General features: G+C 37.6%; 1 protein-coding gene across 2 annotated transcripts; it reads right to left on the reverse strand.

The window, feature by feature from the left end:
• Window positions 1-1,579: 1,579 nt before the first annotated feature.
• On the reverse strand, window positions 1,580-27,442 carry LOC145991308 (uncharacterized). 2 transcript variants are annotated; one of them, XM_083127301.1, is made up of 7 exons: window positions 27,359-27,442; window positions 23,283-23,448; window positions 18,314-18,942; window positions 13,881-14,084; window positions 11,445-11,615; window positions 6,060-6,249; window positions 1,580-4,344 (listed from the first exon to the last, which is right to left on the reverse strand). In XM_083127301.1, exons 2-7 carry the CDS (start codon window positions 23,349-23,351, stop codon window positions 3,745-3,747), a joined length of 1,863 nt encoding a protein of 620 aa, XP_082983427.1. In that variant the 5' UTR covers window positions 23,352-23,448; window positions 27,359-27,442; the 3' UTR covers window positions 1,580-3,744. The 2 variants fall into 2 exon arrangements, with proteins under 2 accessions (XP_082983427.1, XP_082983428.1); XM_083127302.1 differs by lacking the exon at window positions 27,359-27,442 and adding an exon at window positions 26,856-26,908.
• Between the last annotated feature and the right edge of the window lie 291 nt (window positions 27,443-27,733).

The following is a 27,733-nucleotide window of genomic DNA, read 5'->3' on the forward strand; positions in this document are numbered from 1 at the left end:
AACAAAGAAGTATAGTATTTGACCAATAGTATCCAGCTTCTCCGTAGTTTAATTGGGACAGATGTATACTACAATAATGAGCCAATCAATATAGAAATTAGTATACTCAAGTATTTCACTTTATTTAATTGCCCATAAATGTATATACACAAAGAGGTCATGCCAGATTGTAGCAATGCACTCAAAGTTTGATGTGAATTTGGTAAACATAATGCTAGTCTAAAATCACTTGTAGTTTCGTTAATTACCATTGCTTTTCTGCCACTCTTGCCTAATAATCATCATGGGGATGAGTGATAATTAGATGGAATTGATGAAGGGACACTCACAAAAAAAAAACACTCATGAATGGGAACTTCGATAGCGAGTCATTTGGCTGTTTCAGTGTTCCTGTATAGTTCTCATTCAGATGGTTACTTACACAGGTGTAGATCATGTTGGTGTGTTTGGGTTCCAAGAGATGAAGTCTGCAACACAAGTTCAAGTTTTGTGTAGTTAGTGTCAGAAGAAAAGTGGACACAATAACTACAAGTGTTGCAAACTTTTGTGGAGACTACATGTTCTATGCACAATGTATAGAGGCACATATTTTTGGTAAATAAATAAAAAAAAAATCAGTACAAAAACAGTCAATTTCAGGTTCAAGAGTGGTAAGAAAAATAAAATTTCGCTGTTATAACGGTGAAAATGTGTTTATAAAATGACATTTTGGTTCTAAAAAATGTGAATATAATCCCAAATTTTGATTTAAAAACTGCACTTACTACACAAAATAAACATATCTCTTCTAATAGCACATTTATGTCATTACCAGAATATGAAGTTTATTCTTGTGTAAAGGGGCCCATTTTTGACTCTCAATATTTACAGCAGAATTAACCAATTTTCCGTGAATTGCATAACTCACACGATAAATGTGACTTCAGAAAGTGTCACGTTGGTAAATATACTCTAAATTTCGTGTTTAAAGAGTCTATTTTGCAGTTAATTTTGAGACAAAACAGGGTAGGAAAATGCACCTCTCACCTTTCAGAAACATGAAAAATTAACATCACAATGTAAAATAACATTAACATTCTCATAATAATGCATTTTCCTACCATATTTTGTCATGAAATGTTGCGGAATAAACTCTTCAACATGAATTTAGTGCTTATTTACTGACATGACACCTTTTGAGGTCTGAATTATCCTGAAAGTTATGCAAAGCATGGAAAATTGATCATTCTGTTGTAAATATTTGAGAAGCAAAAATGTACTCCTTTACACAGGAATAAACTTAATACTCTGGTAAAAGGTAAAGTGCTCCCCTGTGCTTAGCACCATGCCATGAAGGCGTATAGGGGGTGTGGGGGTAACGCCCCACACTTTCTTGATCCGGTCGTGAGTGGGGGTGATGTGATCAGCATCATGCCCCTGACCACCTTTACCCCCCAGGGTTTCCCCCAGGTCCCATGTTATTCGACGCTGGGTGGGCTCCGGGGCCGCTTCCTCGTTAGAAAAGTTCCCGGATTTGAACCGGCCGGGGATCGAACCCGGGACCTTGAGCATGGTAGTCAGACACGGTACTGACTGAGCCACAGCGGCCACTCTGGTAACTAAATAAATGTGCTATTAGAAGTTACATGTTAATTTTGTGTAATAAATGTAGTTTTTAAATCAAATTTAGGTTTTTATTCACAATTTTTACACTGAAATGCCATTTTATATATCACTTTTGATCCTCAAATATAACTAGTTTTTGTACAGAAATTTTGATCTTTTATTCACCGTAAATATGTGGTTCCAGAAAGCACCATGTGTCTGTTGTTATGGAACGGTGGAACAAATTAGGGGAGAAATGGTATTCTCCACATGACATCCCAGGGCATATAACTGTCATGCAACACCATACAGATGCAGATAAGAATGTTCACAAGGACTTTTGTACAGGCACGTTACATCAGATAAAATACAAGGAATAGAAGGCTTCTTCAGTTTGGTCCAGTTTGGTCCACACCAACAACTAAAGGATTTGGAGCAACATACATACATTCCTGGAATATATTCATGTCACACTAAAGGTAAATACGTTGCTGTCCATAGTAAAGGAAAGGTTTTCTTTTTCATGTGGAGAGACCATTCACTGGCACCGCTTTTCTTGACATGCTACAAAAGTTTCTCATTCCTCACTTCAACAAATGATAAAAACTTTCCAGTAGGAAAGCACATTCCTTCATTACCAAGAAGAAGTTCAAATATACCTCGACACTCATTTTGCAGGTCCAAATTATGTCAGAGTCCAGATACCTTGGTCATCACATTCACCGGACCTCACACGGCTGGATTTTTTGAATGGAGATTCATGAAAGATCGCATATATGTGACACCCTTATCTGCTCATGTCAATGGGTTCAGACAATGAATTACAGTAGGAAAAAATTGACTACTGGTGGAACAACTTGACCTTTTTCAACGGAAGTCACACAGAATTGACTATTTTGCTTCGTTTCTCTGTCATATAGAACTGTAACAGGGTAAAACTTAAAGTGCTTTGCAACATTCTGGTACATCACAGCATTGTGTCTGTCCTCTGAACACACAATTACGTTCTTTAGAAGTTGTAGAGTGCTTTTCGATACATTTTGCATATATTATTAACAATTTTGAACATTCACGAGAGTTACTTTAGCTGCCTTTTAATATGTAGTTCTACAATCTTTTAACCCTCCTATAGATACCTGCCTTTTGCATTTTTACTGCTGCCAACTCTACACGTAAGTGCTACTGTTTTAATATCCCTGATAAAGGGATATTAAATATTATATCACACGATATATTGTAATATAATTTTCTGTCATGCCATTGGAACCTATTTTTGAATACATAAGCCAAACTTTAAATAATTAATTTCTTGTAATTAGGGCCTAGCCGATACCAGCGCTGATGTATTGCTATCGGAGAGTACCAATACCAGTCGATACTTTTGGGAATCTTGCTGGAAATCCTGGAAATTATGCAAAATGAATTTTGTGTTTTGTGATTTTATGTGAAATTATGAATAATTTGAACCTAATCCATGTACATTGATGGTACTGTTCCAATTACAAATTATATTTTAAAATTTATAGATATTTTGAATTACCTTAAATTGTCTCATCTTCCATTATATATATATATATATATATATATAAGAATATTCGTATTTGGTCAAAGCGTTATTGGCTCAACTCTACTTATAATAATTGAATTATCATAAGTTATACAAGGAGTATAACTAGAACTAATATCTATATTAAAATTGCTGACAAACAGGTTTGAATACTGTTGATCAAATACTTTCCTTTGTACTTTTTCCCTTAGAAGAATCTACTAGAAAAGTCAATTAAAAGTAACATAGTAATGTCTAGACACAAGTATATACTAGCACCCAGGTATTACAAAATAAGAAAATACTTTAAAATAACCCCACTCATAAATATAGATAAAGTTCCAACAAATAATAATTTACTGTGATGGATACGTGGTTGTGTGTAAAATCATCAATAATTTATTTCACTGCAAAACTATATATTGCACATCAAAAGAATAAGGGTTTAACTGTTCATTTCTTTTACTCATTTTATATTCACACTAAGCAACACATGTGAGAAATGCATTTAACTGAACAGTAACAATAAATACACGTGGGAAGTGTCTATTTGTACTGTACACGCTGCCAATACTAACGGTGCAATTAAACTTGAACTAAAAACCTTCAAATTTTCATTGTTTGCTTGGTAAAAGGCTTTGGACAAGTGGAGTTGTCATTATGGTGAGGTTAGTTGGATTGGACTCCATAAGTTTTTCACTGGGAGGAGACATGAAGTTATTTATATTTGGATAACTTACTGGAATTTGTTGCCTCATGGTACTTTCTTGGGTACCGTGTGGGGAGGGAAGAAGGTTTTCAAGGAAGTGGGAACCAGGTTCCGAGAGGATCTGATCAGATGTCACGCATCTAGAAAGTTCACTTTCCGAGATGTTCTCGACAATGTCGTCATTATACAACGTACCACGTCCGAAAGCCTGTTCGTGGCTCGTGACAAATTCCTTCACGGCAGTTCTGATGGCAGCTTGGGCCATGCTGTTCTCACACAAACTGGCATCTGCCTGGTCCATGCTTGGTGCCACGTGGCTGTCCGTGGGTGCCGTGGTCGTGCTGTTTGCGGCAGCCCTCGCAGCAGCCTGAGTTTTCCGCAGTGCCTTCCACTCCTCTGCGTGCATTCTCCGCTTGTGGGCGCAGCAGTTGGCAGAGTTGGCGAAGTCACGGGGGCAGAAGGGGCAAGAATAAGGGCGGCTGCCGGTGTGGAGTCTGTCATGGTTCTGCAAGTCAGGAAAATCTGGGAATTAATATCTACCAGTATTCGTCACATATAAAAGGGCAGGAATGGCAAAGAAGTCTTCAGGAGAAAGCATAGATGTTCCAAAAACCTAACAGTTGCAGTTATGTCACTGGTACATGAGTATCATGCAGATAACAAGTGCTCTTCTCTAAAGTTATTTAATTTCTTCGGATTTGAAAATTGCAAAAATGGAGCAGTGGTACATGACTGAGACTGGATGTAGACGTAATGCTGTTCTGATTATGAGAAAAATTACATTAGTGTTGTAATCACACACCCTGATTATCATAGGAGATCATCCTGAAAATTGAGATGCATGTATTCTTATCAGTGTGAGTATACTTCTTTTTAAGTTTAAGTGACATTGTCATTCAAAGATTTTGTTATTTGTGTGAATGAATATGTCTAATTGCGATTTCACTTGCATTTGTTTAATGTGCAATGAATAAAATGTATAACTATGCTAAGATAGTACTTTGTGTCCAAATATCATGAAGTGCCCCTGTAGGTTTATTGCGACAATAATAGAGAATGATAAGAACATGAAACTAATGAAGCACGCATAGAGAAACATCGATGGGCAGGTCGAGACTTGAACTTTGAAACTTCAGTGGTGATTAGAACACCACATATATCAAATTACAGAATATACATATTAATGTTACTATCAACTACGGTGATTGAAAGTTCCCATTACAAACTACTTGAATAATTGAATTAAGACTAACATATAACACCCTGCTCAACATATATGTGTTGTTAGTGCACAAGTACATGTTACATGCAAATACACTATACTACTGAACCACCTTTAAAAGCCAATGAATATAAAGATCTAACTACAAATTACACATATATGGTGGTGCAAATCAGTTAATATCTTTCCAATTTATCATGACACGAATCTTTTTAATTATAGGACCACAGCTATGTTATATACTAAAATGTGCTTTGTAGTTAATATATATCACAATTGATAAATAGACATATGTTTGCTTGTTTGTAAGTCCACTTTATGCTCAGATAGGCCTACAGACTGGACCTACAGTTTAGAGTGGGTTCATGAATAACTATACAACCAAGGAAATACTGAATAAAAATGGACATAGGAAAAAAAAACGTTCTTCTATTTATTTACACTACTGGGGGTTCGTCGTGCTGACCACACACCATTCTGTAACCAGTTGGGTGGAAGTGAGGCCAGCAGTCGATAGGAAGGCACTGGTCCTTATGGGCTGTTATGCCATAGGCAATAAAAAAACAATTTGTTTTTAAAGTGGGGCCCTTGATTTGAACTAAAATGTGGGAATACGTAAAAAAACAAGAAATTTAATAACATGTTGCTTTATTGGGCCCACAAAGGTGGAATGTGCACTAAATTCACTATGTACTAGGAATGTAAAATTGGAGTCACACTATAATTTTTTAATCTGTTAATTATAGAAATTTTATTTTGTATGGTTTCAATATTTTCAAGTTCCAATTTCTGATACAAGCAGAGGAAAAAGATCTGTCCCCTTGTTGTGATGATATTTAAGGCTTTTTTTTATACAGTTGGAAATAACTGCTACAATTGATAGTTTTAATTGTGGTTTAAATTTACTGGTGGCAAGGCAAAAATTTAATCATCATCTTTGATGGGCACACATTGATACAGGTCAGTTACAATTTAAAGATCACAAACAGTTCACTTACCTTAAGGTCCTTTGACCTTCGGAAAGCCTTCCCGCAGATCGGACACTGGTACGGCTTGTCACTCTTGTGAACCACCAAGTGGTTCCGAAGAGTTCTTCGAGAGGACAGCTGGAGGCCACACTGGGGGCACTGGTACGGTTGCTCCCGGTGAATGTCAGCGTGGATTTTCAGTCGATATTTTGTTTTAAATCTGAAAGTAAGGGTAATTATTACTACATTCGAACAAACATTACCACACAAGTTTCATTTAGTTTTTCACACTACTCATACTGAATAATTCCTTACTTCAATCTGTGGGCACCAAGTGATGCACAATGTGAACAACAATCTCCAACAACACCAATTATACTGTGGTAATTTACTGATTTTTTGTTCTACCTGGCATTACATTCATTCTTTAAATAACTCTCAAGACATCGGAAATGAAATGTAGAACCTTAAAAAGGTATAGTCACTACAGATAAAGTACAGTTTTCTCATAGTTGTACTATGAATGTGACCATATGGACGATCTGCAAGAATTTGAATATTCAATTGAACATGTAAAATATGTAAAATATACATCTTTGTGAAATGCACAAGCAAGTACTATTTAATATGTAGTGAACATTCAGCTATAGTGAAACAAAAAAAATAAAATGTTCATGAAAAATTTCCATTGTTAGAACAGTACTCGAAAAAAAAACAACTTAAATTGAAGCAACAAGTTTTGTTTCAGCAGAATGCAGAATGGTTGAAAAAGAAATGGAATGGGTGTAGGTGTCAGTGAAAGGTATGGAGGGTGTCAGGAAAGTTCTAAGGTTTTTTTTACAATGTGTGGACTATGGCAAATCATGTGTAGAAAAGGCACAAAGTCTAGACAAGATTACAGAAAAAAAAAGTTCATGAAAACAGTATGGCCTAAGCAGCCACAGATAACAGACTCTTTCAACTTACAGTAAACTGATTTTATGTTTCATACTGTATTGTTTTTTATATTCTTTAACATTAATACATTGTGTCATCAAACTGCTTCTGCCTTAGGACTTCTATTTCCTCTGTCACTTCTAACTTCAATTCAGATTAAGAGAAGGCATTTTAGTTTTAGTAAACCAATTATTATCTGAATCTGTAGGGGTTTATTACAAGCAAATTGACTGTATTCCTTCAACATACAGCTTCTAGCTGAAATCTCTTCATGAACATATTCCAAAAAGGGGATAACTGTGCTAATCTCATGAAAAGGCGCAACAAAGTGTGTTCATTTTCCTTGATTTCATGTCCTAAAATACATATCAGAAACAATCGGTATGAAAACAGCTTAAAATCTCTTCCGTAATGATAACTAGACCTCGGATTTTTAGGTTCTAAAAAGTGTGCTTTTAGGTTCCTAAAATAGGCTCTAAAAATCCCAAAATAGGTTCGAAAAACCCTAAAATAGGTTCTAAAAATCCTAAAATAGGTCCTAAAAATCTTAAGTTAGTCTCGAAAAATCTTGAAGTAGGTTAAAAAAAAACTAAAATAGTTGAAAATTCCCGAAAAATGCTGATTAGGTATAGTTACAGGCAATGAAATTAGGACACCTATATCCAGAAATATGCACTACCTTGCATAACGTTATGGGTGTTGCCTAACCCTACGGTGATGGCAGAACTTACCATTGGAAATTTGCTATCAAAATCCACTTTTCGCTGTATACTTAAGCAAAAAATCTTTTTTCATGTTATCCACAGTCAATCTCCTCACAGACAAAAAATAATCTTTCAACGAAAACATAGTCATTGGTGCAAACTTCAATGCTGAAATGCTAGTTTGCAAGGCGTGAATGCCAAAAAGCACCGAAGTGACGCGGAAGTGAGCAAAACCATACAGATCAGACCACTTTGGATTGTACAGGCATAGTGGCACCAGACATTTTGCTTTCTTTAGAGCTTTGAATAATCACCATGGACTTCGAGGAAGGGAATTCTACACAGAATACGTTTTAAACACGTTCGTCATTGAATATTTTCGTGACCAAACAAAGCAAATGCCTTTGTGTGACAAAAAATCCAGTAAAACCTTTAAAAATATATAAAAACCTAAAAAAGGCTTGAAAACCTAAGAAAAGGCTTGATTCAGGCACGTAAACCTAAAATAGGTTCTAAAAAGCAAAATAGGTTATTTTGGTACTATAAAACTTCATCAGTTGTGTTTTTTAACGAAACGCTGACATAACTTATTAATTCTTACATACCTGTAAAGGAAAAAAAAATAGGTTAAGAACCTAAAATCTGAGATCTAACGATAACATATATTGCTCATGTCAGATCTTCCCCTCCACGTGTCTACATTGCCTTGGTGGCATGAATGTCATACATCCTCATGCTTATTTCTACCTCACCCCTTCATATCATTGCTCAACTAAGAGAGAATTCACACCGAAGAAACACACGGCACGCAACATGCAACATGCGACACGAGTGTTTCACACGTAAGAGACAAGATGCATGTGACACGTGACAAGTGACACTGGTTTCTTTGCTCAGTTTGCATGATGGTCCCGATATAATTGCATTAATCAAGTTTATTAGTCACCCAAAAATAATGTAACAAGAGATATTGTTACATGTAAATTGTGTTGTTGTAAAATTTGTGCAAGTTATTGAAACTTGGGAGAGGCATGCTGTGCATGAGAAAACTGAGAAATAACATGCACTGACCTCAAACTCTATACGCTAAACTTTTCAGCCTGAATAAAGCGAATACCTAAACACTAGAGAAATGGTTCTCAATCTTCGTGAAACCATGTCACGGTATTTTTTTTTAAGTCAATGCCCTTAGCCGAGGAATTTTCCTTGTAAATCTTTACAGTATTTAAGATTTTATGCATGAATTAACATGTACCTATGAAATTAAATATTGATAAATAAATTCTAGCACAATCATAAGAGTAATAATAGTTTGATTACGTGTGTAGGATTGTTGACAAATATAAACATATCGAAGACAAAGTGGTAACGTCGTCTCCTTGTAATTAAGTGATCCCGGGCAGATCCAGTTCTCATTAGTCTATTTGTGCATAAAATGGACTTAAAAAACAAAAACTAACAACTCAAATATGATATCGGGATTATAATAGTTGTCAACCAGTTTCAGCAGAACATTTCGGTGCTCAGTATAGTTGATACGAGGGCACGGCATTGGGTCATGGCCCGGCGGTTGAAAAACAATGCACTAGAGTACTTTAGCATGTTGACTAATATAGTTTGGACTAAAGTGTCTCCATAAGCTGACTTTCTCAAATAAAAGCAGTCAGGTAAATGGCCAAAACACGGGGCCTCTTTACGTGATGTTGAAGGCAAATTACAGCCGATAGATAACTGCATCAAAAAACTGATAAAGCGAAATGAACGTTGTGTTTAAATCTTAAAACATTGTACATATCGATACTTTATTATATCAACAAATTAGAGGTTCAAACATAATGCCGGTTGGGCTCTCTTCTAGAGTCTAAATACAGCTGGTTGGAATGAAGCATTCACTGCGCATGTGCGAACAACAAACTGAAGCAACACGATTCACGGCATTGAGAAAACAGCACGTAAGCGACACGTGCATCTTGCCGTGTCTCTTTGGTTCGAGTTCAAAAGATTGCATTGATTACTGAGTGTTGGCTTCCAAGCGACACGTGTCTCGTGTCGTGTGTTTCTTCGGTGTGAATTCTCCCTAAGTAAGGGTCCTACAGTTTTAAAGTTTCATTCATTCATTTGTTTGTTTTTATCACAGTATGTAAAGGGTTAAGACAACCAGTCTTTCATATAGTACAACTGGGAACTGCATCACTGAGGCTCGGGCACCTAGTATGCAGCCTGTGGAGCTTCCACGTTCCTGTGTGTTTTATCAATCCGTGTGCTTTCTATTTTTGTTATTTAGTGCCGATAATTGGCCACATTTACATAATTGTGATGATGAGGATGTGTGATAATTAGATGGAACTGATGCAGGAATAATCACAAAGAACAACCATGCCTAGGCTGGGAATTGAACCTGGAGAACCTTCAGACCAAAGATCAACCACTTAATGCATCTGCATGCTGAGTGCCATTTCACAGTATCTCCTTTCATAAATGGCATAACAATTTTAGTACCAAACTGTTTTAATTTGGTCTTGTGTGGATGTAATCTTTCATCTATGCTGTAGTGACATTTGATGTGTCTGACCTGGTTCTCAATAGATGTCAGTTTTTATCAATGGGATATTGATATTTGTTCTTAATGGGTTTTAATGTCATATCTGAATTATTTTGAAGCAAGTACATTAAGAAACACAGTACAAACAAAACTTACATCTTTGGCTCCAAGCTTTCCTCATCAGGGAATTGTACATCACTGGAAGACGGCATCCTTGGTGGTTAAAAAAATTAAAACATAAGTGGCCACGGTGGCTCAGTCGGTAACGTGTCTGACTACCATGCTAAAGGTCCCGGGTTCGATCCCTGGCCGGTTCAAATCCGGGCACTTTTCTAACACCCACCCAGCATCGAATGCCATGGGTACCTGGGGGAAAACCCTGGGGGGTAAAGGCGGTCAGAGGCATGATGCTGATCACATCACCCCCAACCACGACCAGATCAAGAAAGTGTGGGCCATTACCCCCACACCCCCTATATGCCTTCATGGCATGGTGCTAGGCACAGGGGAGCACTTTACCTCTTTTTCATCTGCATAACATGAGTAATTCTATATTTAAAATGTAACGTCTAAAACAAAACTTTTAGTGTGTTAAACACGTAAATTCTATCACAATGTAATTGTGTAATCTCACTAAATGGTTACTAAAGCATGTGGGCTTTTCCAGTTGCTAGAAAATTGTGGTTGATTAGAGACGATTCAGTGCTTGTATTGGTTGTGGAATTTTAACAAGTGTAACCAAGAAAGGTTGATCGATATTAAGTGTCATCATATGCTTCAGTGCTTCCTTTAAAAGTGAAAAGCAAAACTGAAGCATAAAATAACATTATTAATTTAGTTCATTATCACTTTTGGCTAAATGTGAAGATGAGGATGAATGGTGATAACACATGGACAGGACACAACACAGGCACCACAAATGATTATATTGGCCACGAGTCCAGACGTCTTGCTAGTCTGCAAAAAGCAGTCCAGGGTGTACTACATTGAAGGAAGCTTGATATTTGGGTGCATCATGGAAGGATTACACAGTCTGTATGAAACTATATTAGCAGAAGCTGTGCTTTGTGTTGATTACTAGGATATATAAACTATAGTGTGTATACCTATCAATCATTCCTTAGATCCACGGATGAGGTGGTCTCACAGTAGGTCATTTACATCTCGTAGTTCTCCACCATGAAAGTAAGGATCATTTGATCGTGATAAAGCCACGTAACCTAACACACTCACCCTTTCTTGCAGTGCACACAGACAAAAGGCTTGTCCTCACTGTGTATTGTCATGTGTTCCTGCAAAACGCCCTTCTGAGCAAATGCCCTTCCGCACACCTCACACACAAAAGGCTTCTCTCCCAGGTGCACATGCTTCTTGTGAACGTACAAGGAATTCTTTGTGCCGAAACTGGAAGGGAAAGTAATTATTAACATTTTGGTGACGATCAAATAATTTATACTCTCATATATGGTTAAACACTAGAAGAAAAATACACTAAAAACAAGGTTATTTATTTTTATACATTCTTCATTGATAAATGAGAAATATACGAGGGTTATTGTACTGGCATGAAGTTCCACTAGACTGTAAGCAAACCCTCTCAGAAATCACTCTTAAAAATGAAAGCCCTACTTACACCACAGCCATGATGGTCCAGTTGGTAGGGTGCCTAATTGATTTCAGGTTGGAATCTTTCCAGCAATGTTTCTACATGGAGTGGCTCTGGGGTTGCCCAGCCTCTAACAAACTGGTATGCGGGGGCAACTCTATGGAGTACAGGTAGCAGCCTGAGTATGGTATTGCTCTATGTGTCTGGAATTTCTTGAAGTTAGCAGTTTATATTCTAAAAATGCATGATTTCAAGATTTTTTCACTGTCAGAAAATTTTGAACATTTCCCATCCCATCTAGTTGGGGAATGGTAAATTTATAACTAACCAACTAACTCTCTAGCCTTCATAAACCTTGGTTTATGGCTGCAGCAACACAAGCCTTCCATCTGTCTCTATCCTCGACAAGATCAATCCAATCTTTTTCATCCTTACCAATTTCCTTTAGGTCCATCTCAACGTTATCCCTCCATCTTCATTTTTGGCCTTCCTACACGTCTCTCACCACCAGCTTACCCAACAAGAATCCTGTAAATTTCTTACATCCCAAAAGTCCAGATTTAAAAAAATTCTCATCCAAGCCACAAATTTTCCATTCCGCACACCTCTATTAAATAGTAAATGAATTGTCAAAAGTGAAACATGAAGTTCAGTCTTAATATTGAGCAAATAAATAGACCTCTGGACTAATGTGAGGGAGCGAGAAGGAAAAAGCATAGAACCAGGGCAGCTCAAGCGAGAATTTGCAGTTTCCGTTTCCAAAGTATCCTGGACCACGATTCAAGGCCAGGGTACAATCAATCAACCTGCAGTCCAAGGTTTGCCAAACCGGGGAGGGTTGGGGACCATCATTTTACTTGTTTTATCCTGGCATATGCCAGTGTCGAGCCTGTAGCAGCATCCCTTGAGACACCTTCCTCTGACTGCACAACAGGTCAGTGCCAGCCTTGAAGAAGGGAGAAAGGGCCTTGTCGTGCAACAAAAGAATGAAACAATCTAAAGGGAGGCTAATGTGTTTCACTATGACCACCCAAGTCCTGTATTTATATTAGATATCACAAATTAACTGACAGTATTTTATACTTATTGTGCTTTACTAGTTATTCTGGCAGATATTTCTTTTCTACATAACATTTCAACTGTTTCTAGAGTGGCCAATTTTTCTGCATTTCCTGGGAACTCCCAAATCAGAGTTAATTTTTGGGGTCCTCCCAGCTCCTTTATTGACCTTCTATTTCTCCTTTATATTTAATTAACAATCTATATAAAATACATCCCGATGTAAGATGAGTTAGGCAAGACAACTTCTAGTTGACTGCAAGGTCCTTGCACAAGATGATAAAAAATATGCTTAGTTCTGCACCTTCTGTGGACAAATACATATAGGTTAGGACAAAGAAGCATGCAAATTTGTAAATACAATGTAAATTAATCATTTATCTATTGTATTTTATGGTTCTTAGAAGCACATAAACACAACTCTCTTGGTCACCCCAACTGTTTCCATTTTCATTGGGTGAGTAAAAATAGCTTACTTACTTACTGTTACTTACATTAACAGCTTGCTTTTTATTCTATTACTTAATACTACTTTTGTTGTAATATCTTGAGTATAATTCTTGTAGTAATGATAACAACTGTAATGATATAACCATTACGTCCAGAATGGAAATTATTATTATTATTAAAAAAAATAATTTCCAAATTTAATTTCTTTACGAGATCCCCTTCTTATACTGCTGGACAATGAAAACCGGACACTTTAATATTTGACATCTGAATTGCAATAACAGCTCGCAGGTATATTACAGAATGTTCGGCAGATCATGTAGTACCATATGCACCATTCATAGGCTCGGACTTTGTTTATGCATTCGTACTTAATTCAGTTTCTGCAACATTTAGTTAGCCCTTGTACCAGAGCTTTTATCGACCCATTGCGTTATCACAAAAAATGCAAGTGTCCGGTTTTTTTTGTCCAGCAGTATATATAAAACTGATAAACTTTGTATTTTCCATACACAAATACTATTAAAACAATGAAAACTGAAAAAAATGCATACCGTTTGTTGCATATATCACATATCCACTTGTAACGTTCCTCTACTGGCCTGTGGATGTTTTGGTGATGACGTAGCAAAGACTTGTTGTGAAATCGCCTGTTGCATTCATTGCACACAAAAGGCCACAATTCTTTCGGCCAATGGGATATGGAATGGGACTCCATTGCAGCACGATTGAAGAAGCACTTCTTACACTCATTGCACCTGAAATAAAGTAGCTTATTTATACATCTGAGTCACACATATAACTCACAAGGGAAATGAAGATACAAATAATAAAAAAATAATATATGTATTTTACACAGAAATTTATCATCTGACATCATAGCACCACATTTCAGCCACTTTTTACAATTGCGATGATGAGTGATGATAAGATGACATTAAGGAAGAGACACTTGCATCCATGTCCAGGTTGGGACTGGAAGCTGGGAACTTTGGTGGTAAGATCGGAAGTTGATCACTCACCTGGTACCATGGGATTGAACCTAGGACTGCTCACACCAAAGGCAACAGTGCTAACCTCATGCCTCAAACCACTAAATACCATACAAAAATTGCATATTTGGGCTAAAAGACAATTATTTATCAAGTTTTTCTTGTTTGCTGGGGAGGGAAGGTAGTAGGGTATGGACTGGTGTCCAACCTCTTTCATCCCATCTTGAACCACCACTGGGTAGACCAAGAAAAGTACAGAAAAGAGAGATTGGGGCCACTGACCCAATGCACCCCATCAAGAATTAAGGTCCATTTTATTAATTGACAGATTTTCGATGTTCTATGTAATATAAAATTGGTTCAAGAGCATGAAAAACACAAATAACAGAGATACTTGATCCCAAAGTATGCCCCACGTAAGTAAAAACTTGATATCAGAGTACTTTCGCTGCTTTTTATTAGTAAAAACCAGTTTGTTGTATGCACACTCAAATAGCTAAAGAACACGTGCAAAAGATCACACTATCAAACCTAGCACTCCTAACTTAACAAAAACATTGAAAATTGCTATCAGCACCCAACCTAATAGTCCTAACATAATGACATAATATGATAAACACCAATAAATCTAACACTCCTAACAATACGAGGGCCACTATTTATATTTTGAGCCTAACAATGAAAAAAACAGGAATTTGGCATTGAAAACTGCTTTATTGTTTTTCGAAGTATTCTCCTTTATGGTCAATACACTTTTGCATTCGTTCGAACCATTTGTCAAAGCAGTTTTTCCAATCTTCTTGAGACACCTCCATAATATGGTTTTTGAAAGCATCAACGGCATCTTCCGCCGACGAAAATCGTTGTCCACGCAATTTATTCTTGACATTCGGGAACAAGAAGAAGTCATTGGGTGACAAATCAGGACTGTACGGCGGATGACCCATCAATTCAATTTTTTGACTGTTCATAAAGTCGGTTGTTAGACGAGATGTGCGACAGCTGGCATTGTCTTGATGAAGAATGATCCGACGGCGTTTGTTTGTTTTCCGTATTTGACCGAAGACCTCTGGCAAACAAATTGTTGTGTACCATTCAGAGTTGACCGTTCTACGTTCCTCTAAAGGCACAGTTGCCACATAACCAGTTTTCCCGAAAAAAAAAACAGGCGACCATTTGTTTCGATGTGCTTCGAGCGCGAACAACTTTTGTTGGATTGGGTTCATCTTAAAACACCCATACAGTCGACTGCTGTTTACGTTCCGGCTCATATGCATATATCCATGATTCGTCACCTGTTGCAATCTTATATACGTCTTTTGAAGCACCACGATTGTATTTATTGAGCATTTGTTTGCACCAATTGACGAGAGCGTCGTTTTGAGTTTTTGTCAAATTGTGTGGGATCCAACGAGAACATACCTTTCTCACAGATAAATGATCATGTAATATTTTATATATGCTGGTGGAACTAATGCCTATGGTTGCCTCAATCTCACAGTATGTCACATGACGATCTTGCAGTATTAGGTTTTGCACAGCATCAATGTTTTCTTGAACAACAACTGATTTTGGACGACCTTCGCAAATCTCGTCGGTGAGCGAACGGCGACCACGATTAAATTCGTTATACCAGCGTTTCACAGTGGCAAAGGATGGGGCTTTATCGCCAAATGTGGAAGTAAGTTGATCGATGCACTCTTGTCTTGATAATCCACGTCGAAAATCGTAAAAAATCATCGCACGAAAATGTTCACGAGTTAATTCCATTTTATTGTTGTCGCGCAATCTCCAAGGCAACATAAACAACACAAATGAAGCTATTGACAAAACATGTGAAGTACGTTATGGTCAATAATGCCAGACGATTCCGTGCAAACGTCAAATCGCGCCTAACTTCAATCAGTGTTTCCAAGGCTCAAAATATAAATAGTGACCCTCGTAATTTCACTTGTACATTGATTTAATATGTTTTAAGTTCTTCGTGTTTGATTTACTTTCTTTTATAATATATTTACGAAATGGTTAGGCAACCATCTATCTGTCAATGTTGTAGAATGTCATGTTGAGTGCTATATTCACCTGCACGAAGCCTTCGGGCTGTTCTGCTTCACGGTAACAGACATACTTTATTTCACAATGAAACATTTCCGCGAGCTAAAAACAATGGAAAATATTCATAAACAACATAATCTTATAAATACGGAGAAACTAGTACTCACTTTTATCCGCGAAGCTGTTTTTTCTTCTTTTTCGATTCGATTCTTCAATTACCCCACGGTCCACCTAACAAACTGGCTAAAAAACAAAATATCTCAATTCAACCACAAACTAACATACGTGTTCCCCAACAGTGCCGATGCTAAAAATCTGGTGACTTCAATAGTGCAAGCTGACAGTGCAAAATTAGTCAGCATTGACATAGTAGACATGTACAGTTCTATCCCCACAGACCTAGCGCTGCGTTCAGTTGAAAGATGGCTGACAACAAACACAATCCCTGCTCTAGAGGTACAAGAGATAACCAGGCTATTGGAAGTTTGTCTAAAACACAATTACTTTCAGTTTTAGGATAAATTCTACAACCAATCCGAGGGCCTTGCGATGGGCAACCTGCTATCAGCTCCTTTAGCCAACATCGTCATGCACCTAGCTGAAAAAGAGATACTCTACACATCCGATATGGAAGGTACGCACACGACACAATAGCCGTATACAAAAAGACAGAAGAACTCAACCTTCTAGTGAACAAGCTAAATAGCATCCACCCCAGGCTCAACTTCACCGTAGAACAAGAAAAACATGGTAAAATCAACTTCCTGGACATCACCATCAGCCGTGCACTTAACAAATTCACAACCACAGTCTACAGAAAACCGGATGCAGGCAACCAGTACATACATGCTCTCTCTAGCCATCCCCCCGAGCAAAAAGCCAATGTGCGGCTGAACTTTTATCGCAAAGCCTTCTCCTACTGTTGCAGAGAAGAGGATCTACGAGAGGAGATAGCCACCATCACTGAAATAGCCCTGAAACATGGCTACACTGAATCACAACTTTCCACTTGGTGCAGTAAAGCGGAAATACAGGTCAGACACCCTACCCAACCACAATCAACCCCCAGCAGCCAATATAAATGGTTTGCCTTCCCCTACCATTCCACCACTTCTAACTGCATATCCAAAGCCCTTCTCCCATATGGCACCAAAGTAGAGCACAAACCCAATTCCAAAATAGCTGATAAACTGAACAAACACAAACGGTACTTCCTCTCCCCCTTGATAACCCAGGTGTATACGATGCAGTGTGTGAATGCAAGGCTCATTACATCGGCAGGTCCATCAGATCTGTCAATGAAAGAATCCAACAGAACCTAGCAGATGAAAAAAAAGCTAAACATATCAAATACAATAGCCATAAAATTCAAAAGGTTCAAGTCAAACACACCGACCACACGCTCGTAGACACCAAAATCAAGGAAACTCACGCCATAATGCACTTCCTGCACGAGCTAAACATCGATAGCGGGCAAGCGCACCACACTTGGATTCCCCTACTACAACAGTTATCGCCCGGAAATAGCAGACGACGACACAAACCCAGATGCACAGTTAACAACAGTGCACCTAGCGGCAGCCAGAGAACTACGAACAAAAGATGCACGCCAAGCAACAGTACAGCAAGTTCCAACGAGGATGGTGGCAGTGGCCACTGAAATTAATCGAAAAAGAAGAAAAAACAGCTTCGCGGATAAAAGTGAGTACTACTTTCTCCGTATTTATATACTACCGCGTCTCTCTTTCCCCAATTATGAACATAATCTTCATACACCATGCAAAAATATTTCACTTTCTCGAGGGGATACAGAGTGTCAAGGGTACCAAAGAGATCTTCTGGAACAGAATTGAGAGGCTTCGTCTCACAGACCTGTGAACTCATAACCCTTTACAAATATAGCACTACACACTGGAGAACAAAAAATGAGCACTGTTTACCTGAAATTTGTTGCATTCTCATGTTTGAGTCTGTGCCTCATCAATGCCCGACGGCAGGTCATCACTCGTCCACACACACACGTCACTTGTGCTTGGGTGTCGTGTTGGTCCATACAATGAACGGAAAGATTTGTCCAAGAACTACAGACTTCCTCGCACACATGGCACTTCATGTGATAATAGCTTGCTAAACTTATTTCCTTCTGAAGACGTTTGCCGAGAACTTCGCCGTTGGATTCTTCCTCGTCGTCGTCATCATCGTCAATCTCGTCCTCTGAATTGAACAAATCATCCACAGCCTCATTGTTCTGAGCTTCGTCACTGTGCTCCTCGGTAGTTTCATCTTTGTCCATTGCTTTGGTACAATTAGCACTGCTTGTGCTTGCCACTTCACTTTCGGGATTTGTACTCTTAGGGCTTGGCTGGGCTATTTTATTCCTTGTCACATTCACCCTCCTTGGTCTTGGAGTGTACTGCTTCCTTCCTTTCCTCCTTCTCTTCGACTGCCTTGGACTTTTCCTTCTAGTTTCTTCCACTGTTCTCTCTTCGCATTTTATTTCCATTTTATCATTTGAAGAATCAGGGAAGGAATTAACACTTAATGGAGGAAGGTCTATCTCTTCATTTACCTGAAATAAATGAAAAAAAAATAATTAAAAACTTGTTAAACCTTCTTTATTTTCTAACACCTTCATATTTGCTTACTGTTGTTGTTTGCATTATTATTAATTACATTGAAGAATATTCATTATACACAATAGAAAGAACTAAATTTTATGTTTTAAATGCAGCACGTTTCAGCAAAATCAGACTATTTGCCAGCGAGTTACAGTCTTTCAACATCAAAATGATCTTGAACTTGATGGGTCAGGTACTGTTGACTTAAAATATTGTCCAATTGTATATTGAGAAGTAGAGTGAGCTTTTTCGCATAAAAATAAAAATATTCTTGCTGAAAATAGAACAAGCTACAAGTTGAAAATTTGGCATATCATGTTGTTATCAAGTGCAATCATGATCTGTAAAGAATATATTTATTTTTTCATTTACAAAACTGTAGTGTAAACAACATGAGTGTGTGAAAGAATTCAGAACTGCAACTTTTACGAGCAAATACACTCAGTAAAGAAAAAAATAGCATCACTGTATTCTTATTGCGAATGTTGAAATGTTTTGAATTCGCTTCTATTTATCTTTCCTGCACAACTTGAAATTGATTGGTTGAAGCTTTTGTCTGGTATTAGTCGTGGAGTCTTATTCTTTTGTTTGTCTAGTAATTGGAATTTCCATTAGAGGGCTTTGTAATCAATTAATACTGTCCTATTGGCAGGAGTTCAAAATGCACTTGTTACTAGTGGTGCTCATGATGTGTTCTAATTTGCAAACTGTGCTTGTTATTGGTTGCGTTATTATTGTTTGGGAGTGTTATGGTGGTTAGTAGTTAATTTAGAACAGGTTTTCTAGAAAAACATTGGTGGGAAGTGTGTCGTTTCCCCATGTAAGCCAGGAATGTTCCTTGCTTTACATAGGGATGGTCATTCTCAGAAATAAACCCTAAATTGGCTGACAACTTCATGTGCATAAATCTACAGTTAGCAGTCATTGCAAATGCAAGAAAGAAAATCACCTGTAGCATGCATCTTTGAAAAGTCACGAGCTGACGCTGGAAATAGATGACAATATGCAAAAACCTTTTGTAGTGTAAATACTAATTTTATCAAATATTTTATGAACAGAATGTAATGGTTGAATAAGTGCTGCATCGCATCTAAATTGAGGATAAAATTTCGTTCGCTATTAAATTTACGAAAGTAAAACAACCGATCTTTCTGCCATACAGGGGATAATAACACTAAGCAAGTCACAAATAGCATAACTTTTCAAAAAGGTGAGGGTATATCTTGAGCAATAATTCAGATATTAACAAAATTGCATCAGAGAGAAAACCTGTAGCAAAAGTTTTCAAAGTTCTTGTTAAAATAGTTTAACAACCACTAGTCACACAATGTTCGAAAAATGTATTTACCGGCACTTTTTGTGTAACTTGCTTTGTACTCCGTTATACTGTTGTGAGTAATACAAATGTTTTCTACCACGGAATAAATATCTGCAAATTCAAATTGATTACACGTGATGAACATTTCATGTGCTCCTCGAACAATTTAGAATAAAAAGTTGGCAACAGTGACAGCATGACTCATGTATCTGGAGCTGGAATGAGAGTTCAGCAAGGTGGGTCTTTGGAAGTGTGCAAGTTGTGCTAATTACCCATGGGCTTTCGATGCTTGAAGCTCCAAGACCCAGGTGGGCAATTCTACTCGATAGGTGGGAGAGGGAGGAAAACTAGGCTCGGCGACTAGGCAGGCTTAGTAAGCGAAACTGGTCCGCGTGCAGCACTCTGATGCGAATCACCCTCTGTATCATAAAGGTTATCCAATTTCCACTATATCTCTCTGGTCACAAATTATTACTTTTAGGTGGACAGATAGATCTGTATTTGGCAAAAAAATTAAATTTAAATGTTGAACTTTTTTTCCAAGTGTTATCTTTCGCAGTTTAGGGCAAAATTTGGTTTTATTTATACATGCGTTTGTACTGTTCCTTCTATGCTTAAGATTTTCACATTGCTTTAGTCCTGGAAGGTCCTCCTCTGTGGCCGTGTGGCCTAAGATGCTGTTCTTTGGGCTCCGACTGTGGGATGGCATGGGTTCAGTATCTGGGTTTTCGGCCTGTGTATAGGACCGGTGGCAACCCACTATCGTGAGGAAATTGGGGAGCTGCAAGTGAGTAGCATAACTGTCTCGGAAATCTCCCACAACGACTGGGAGTTCGATGTGCTGACCACACGTCACTCCATTACTGGTTGAAGATCTCGACACCTGGATTGTGGGAGGGAGACTGGCAGTCAGGAGATCGGCCTAGGCACTTCAAGGGCTGTCAAGCCACGGGTTATTATTATTAGTTCTGGAAAATTGAGACAAATTTTAGTTTAAATGACAAAAATGAATTGAGTTGGTGTTTTATTTCCACTTTATGCACAGTAAGGATAATTGGGACTGGACATACAGTTTAAAGTGGGATCCGAACCACTTGTGCCTCCGCCGGGTATCGAACCCGGGACCTCTTGAGTACAAGGCAACTACGTTACCACTGCGCCACCAGGGAGGCTGACAAAAAAAGAAAAATTAAGGCTTACGTTTGTGAGAAATGATAAAGTTTATTTCATTTGGAAAAGTATTTCATCTCAGCAGCCAGGAAATATGAAATGTTTATTAAATGATATCACTCAAATCACATTTCCCTAACAATGCCAAAAAATCCCTTTGCGACCTCAAAATATTGTTTTGTGCACACACTCATACATGCCCACTAACCCCCTTCCGCTGCAACACAACAGGTGCTTCTCCCTGAAAAGATTCCCGTTCTTACGAAACTTCTCTTCTGGGATGATCTATGCACCAAATTTTATTTCAGGATGAGGTTAAACACTGTCAGTCATGTCTGCGCCAAACTGCAATAAATGATGCATGATAATCTATTTTGAATCAAACTATCGCCAGTTAGACTAGAAACGACAGACGTAATAGCGTTTAGGTTTTTTCTTTTTGATCAGAAGTAATGTTATCTCCAATTTATATTGCAAAATTTGGTCTTACTCTGAAAAATAGTATAATTCGCGTTATTTCGCGATTCCGAAACACTGGAAAGTTGCGTCCTTAACCTAACCAAAAACATTTTAAACACTTTATTTGTTATCCTCACAGTGTTATCGTTAAAATGAAAATCTCACATCCCTACTATAAGTGATTTGTTGACTTTGTGGCAGAGTGTAAAGTGGATAACTTTTGATCTGGCCACTGTATTCCTGGGTAAGAGTCCTGGCAAAAGCATGGGTGCTCTTGTGTGTATCCTTCCATCAATTTCATCTAATCATAACTCATTCTCAGCATTGAGATTAGCCAAAAATTGGCAGAAAAGTGACATAAAATTTAAAAACATCCTTCATTGTTGAAGCAATACGTTTATGCAAACATTAACATCTATAGGATGACTTTTCAAACTTGCCACATATTAGGAAAACTAATTGCTGGAGAGAGATGAAATAGTTTCTTTCTTGTTTTTAGAATAGCCTATTAGGATTCTTAGCAGATGTGAAACTTATGCATTTTTCACCCAATAATGAAAGCTAACAGTAGAAGAAAAAATCAAAATTTTACAAAAAAATGTCTCTTCAGCACCCCTTTAACCACCACAATAGGCCCAAGTGAACAGAAAAAACAGCACTGTGTAGCAGTGGTATATTCCTAGAACCATGCAAATGTGGTTTGAAAATAGGTGGATATTCCTTGGGGTAAATATAATAATATATGAAAAGCAGTGTTGCCATCTTATGGAAAAAAAGTGTCTGGAAAATCGGTTCTATAGATGCTGGATGGACAAGAAGGAAAAAAAAAAGATAAAACTTCAACTAATTTTAGAAAATGATTAGATCCCTAATTGTCGCATGTTGTGAGTACATTTTTTTATATAATTTTGTCATTATTAGATGTAAAAGTTGAATTGAATTGTTGTTTTAAGCCCACTTTATGCACAGATAGCTAATCAGGACTGGACCTACAGTTTAAAGTGTACAGTTTACATATAAAAGTAAAACACATGAGCAAGAAACATTGGTTGAAAAGTAATAAACTATTCATATTAAACATCACAATTCTTGGGAGGAAAATCGACATTTTCAAAATCAGTTTGTTAAAAATAGTAACAATAAATATATTTTTGTGTCGTATATGTGTAAATGAAAAATGCAGACAGAATTTAATTATCATCTGCAGATTTCAAGAAATGGTGTCTTAATTGCTGTCATGTGATGGTGGTATAATGTGCAACCAGCCATCCTTTAAAGGCTAAAGAAAGTGTTGAATGCTCATGTAAACATCAAATTATTTACCCTCATTTCTTACTTCCTTACCTCTGCATCATTTTCAACTTTAATCTCCATTTGTTGAACGTCAACATTTTCCTGATGTTCATTTTCCATTTTTAATGTGAAACACTGCTTGTGTCTTCATGGGCTAACATGTATGCTGTTCAAACTAAAACATGCAACTTCTTGTATGCTCTCTCCTGTAGAATACCTGGAATGTAAAGTAAATTATAATGATGAGAACAAAATAACTTGGTTGTGTTCAGTCACAGGTTACAAATAGAAATAGTGCATGAAATATGAGTATTGTAGATAGAACAAATTAATGTAATCTAGCTGAAGATAAGAAATTCTTTGTCAAATGTTCATTTTGTGAACTTTGATTTGTAGGTCTAATTCATAGTACCGATTGTATAAAAATTTCAGAAGTTCTACAGATACATAAGGAATAAGCTTAAAATGTTGGCAATGGTTGTGGAAGTCAGTTTGAAGTTCGGACAAACTAATTGTGTGTTGTGAGCTGCTGAAAGGAATTTGTGAGGAATTGTGTCCTGAAAAGATAACTGTGCAAGAGACTATGCTCGTAAGCCATCTAGCCAGCACCCAAGGCAGAGTGGTTAGCACATCGTGCTACAATGCCAGGGGTCTCAGGTTCGAATCATGGCCTGGGCATGATGTTTGTGAGTGTCCATTCATCAATTTCATCATGTCATCACTCATCCCCATCTTCGCATATTAGCCAATAGTGGCACAAAAAGTGAAGTAAAATAAAGCAAATCAATCAATCGGAAGCCACCAGTGTGTGCTCTCTCTGCACAGAAAATTTTATATATACATGTGCATAAGATGAAGGAAAGTGTGGAAATACTAAAGGTCTTTTCTACTGTTACGGTGGCTGGTTCTAATGCTGGAAAGGGAAGTGGGGAGCGAGGAAGCGACCATTCTAGCATGATAAGAAACGAAGCAGCCAGTAGAACGAGGTTCATGTAGTACTTTTTCTCACCACATCGGAACTCTCAGCGCCACCGCTGTTTGGTTGGTCTGCAGCATAATCCCCGCTCCTTACTTCCCTTGTCAGAACTAGGACAGGCCGCTGTAAGGGTAGAAAAGACCTATAATGCACAATCAAACATACTCAAAACCTATATTGATTGATTGAGTTGACGTTTTAAGTCCACTTTATGCACAGTAAAGCTAATCGGGACAGTTTAAAGTGGGATCCGAACCACTACTTGCCTCCACCGGGTATCGAACCTGGGACCCCTTGATTACAAGGTGATGACGCTATCACTGTGCCATCGGGGAGGCCCTCAAAACATATAAATAGCAACACAGTAAACACGTATGGGCTTTTTATGAATTTTTTACCCAAACAGCATATGAGTGGTAAAATCATGTTACACAACAAGCAATGTAAGTAATCAGAAAACATGTTCAGTACATGATTATCAGTATTACACAATCCAAACTTATGCCTATTGTGCTGTTCACAATCACATAAATCTATACGTGCCCTGCATATTCTGATATTAACCTCTCACTTTAATGTTTTTTTAATTGCTTTATTTTACTTCGCTTTTTGTGCCACTTTTGGCTAATTTGCGAAGATGGAGATGAGTGATGACATGATGCAATTGATGAATGGACACTCACAAACATCCACACCCAGGCCAGGATTCGAACCTGGGACCCCCAGTGTCGTAGCGCGATGTGCTAACCACTTCGCCATGGGGGCCGGCTCACTTCAATGGTGTTATACTGCACATTGGTTACACAGTTGTCAGCTTTGGAACTTTAAATGCTACATGTTATGTTAGTCCTTATTTGACACTTAGTTCCACACTATTCTCGACCAAGCACAGAGCTTTGATTGATTGATTTTTATATTACCGACATTTCAGCGCACAGGCTATTTTTGCAATGTCTGAAACAAAAGTTGCATATTTTACCAGAGGTAGTGGAAAGTATGTGTAAGGTAGTTTCATGTGGCACTGGAAAAGTAATTCCAAGTTTGTTCCATCAGAGACCCATGCAAGGTTAATGTGCCATAATCTGAATGTGGATCAACTAGGGTAGTATTTAAAAGAGGGATGAGGGGCTATTGGGAGTAGTATTGTTAATTCAATCATTAAATTTGACTGAGAAAAGACGTTAGTTCACTTTATATGGTGCATAAGGGGTGACGGAACGACTTGAGATGACCGGACCCCTCTCAGATTTTCTTCATATTTGACATACTCACTAATTGAGGCCTCCTAATCACGAATCTGAAGTGAAAATTTGTCGGAAATGTCTAAAAATTGCAAAAAAGGTGAAAATAAGGAGTTAGTTTTCGGAATGGAAACTGTCGATTTTCGCAAAATTTTTTGTTTCACAACCAAATATATATATTCCTGATACTACCACGACACCAAATTTTAACTATGTTTGCCTAACCTAACCACGTGCCAATGGTTCGTCATTGGTTCGCAATTTCTAGACTGACAAATTTTAACTTCAGATTCGTGATTACGAGGCCTCAATTAGTGAGTATGTCAAATATGAAGAAAATCTGAGAGGGGTCCGGTCATCTCAAGTCATACCGGGGTGACCTTCTGGTAAGCCAAATAAAAGTCAACCGCCAAATAGTACACCTCGGTAACTGCTTTGGTAAATGTTTACTATTCTTCGGACACCTATAACTTCTGAGTTTCGTCAATTTTTGACATTTGTACTTACCTATCTGCTTCGCGGATCATTTTTTAACGTGTATTCACGTTTTTTTGATCAATTTTTCTTTTAAAAAAAAGTGTTTTTGTAACTGAAGAACGTACGTTTCCACAAATGGTTTGTGGGGCTATGTGTCAATGGTTCGTGGGGCTATGCGAGAATGGTGTGTGGGGCTACGCATATTTTTTTCGAAACCAATTTTTAACTATTGTAACCTATTGTGACCCTACCTAACCTAACCTTACCGGAAATGGTTCGTGGGGCTATGTATGAATCGTTCGTGGGGCTATACGTCAATGGTTGAATTTCCGCTATGAAACATTCCCACATCACACAAAACACCTTCCAGATGTTAGACAATACTACAGGAACTTATTACGGTAAGTAGTTTCTTCTGTAGAAATGAAGAAATCTGTCCGAAGGATAGTAAACTAGTACCACAATTTTTTGCAATGATTAGCGTTCAAAAACTATGTTTATGAATACCCTGAATTTTAACTATACTTGCCTAACCTAACATGAATGGTTCGTGGGGCTACGTGAATGGTTTGTGCGGCAAGTATGTTTTCCACATTTACTGAAGACGCCATATTGTCACATGTAAAGCAACGATCCATGGAACGGATAGCGAACTTCACTTGTTCACATCATCAAACATGGCGCCGTTAGTATCGACAATCATAGCAGTAATATATGTATTTCGCATTTTCTAGACGTGGCCGCCAATTTTTAACTGCAGATTCGTGATTTTGAGGTCAAAATTAGTGAGTATACCAAATTTGAAAGCAATCTGAGATTCTCCCGGTATTTTGTAATTATACCATTTCAGCTGCTGGAAGTGTATTTTTGGTTCTAAATAATAGTTCCTATACAGGTAGAGAACTACGAACTGCGTTAAGGCAATTTCACCTTATCTACAATGAAAAAAACCTATGCTAAGCCATTTCCTACTTCACAATAACATATCCACGTGAGTATGTACGCACACAACACACAGATGGAAGTAGTGCACCTAAACTGCAATTAGACAACTGTGATAGAAAAATGATTCTCCACAAAATATGGTAAATATCCAACAAAGCACTTACATATGATACTTTGTCCACCTTCACAATTGGGTTGAATGAACAAACTACCTTCCAGCGAATCCGCTCTTGTATTTAGGTTTGGCATAAATTTGACCGTTCTCTAGACACATTTGACCGTTCTCTAGTTTCGTAGAAATCTATTATTCTAGTGATCACTTCAACGAAACAGTGCCCGGACCCCTCAAATAAAACAGCAGAAAGAAAATGCATATTCAAACAACTTGATCATCCTACAACTGTAGGATAACAACAAATATGGCACACTCATCTAAGCTATGTACTACATATTCCGTATATCAAAGTTACACTACTGTCACCACATACTTGGAATGTAATCAAATGTGCAGAACTTCAGATATTATTTATGTATTTCTTTCAGTTCTATTTCTCACTACACCGCCATCTTTGTAGAACCAATGTTGCCATATAATTTTTAGGACTCCCCTATCGGAGTACTAAAAATGTTATAGTATAACTTGCATTGTTTACGAATTTAATGGTCTCTACGTCAAGAACAGGCTTGGCATGTTTAAAACAAAAGTGTTTAAAAGACACGGCTTTGTTTTTTTTACAATTGTTTTAAACATTTTTTTTAGAAGTGTTTAAAACACATTTTGGTACTTGATATTTTATAGTCTGTGTTAATTTTTTTGTTTGGCAACCCTGCATTTTCATTGAATCTGTGTCAATTAATCCGTG

This window comes from Lepisma saccharinum, chromosome 8, assembly GCF_977018435.1.
Source record: "Lepisma saccharinum chromosome 8, izLepSacc3.1, whole genome shotgun sequence".
NCBI classification, from domain to species: domain Eukaryota; kingdom Metazoa; phylum Arthropoda; class Insecta; order Zygentoma; family Lepismatidae; genus Lepisma; species Lepisma saccharinum.

What these genes read in the sequence shown, in the direction of transcription:
- LOC145991308 (XM_083127301.1), bottom strand. Translation starts at nt 23,351, where the DNA reads ATGGAAAATGAACATCAGGAAAATGTTGACGTTCAACAAATGGAGATT. An exon ending in GAGAATGCAACAAATTTCAG is followed by an intron (nt 14,085 to 18,313) that starts GTAAACAGTGCT and finishes ACTTTATTTCAG; the next exon opens with GTGCAATGAGTGTAAGAAGT. An exon ending in TGTGTGCACTGCAAGAAAGG is followed by an intron (nt 6,250 to 11,444) that starts GTGAGTGTGTTA and finishes CCTTACTTTCAG; the next exon opens with ATTTAAAACAAAATATCGAC.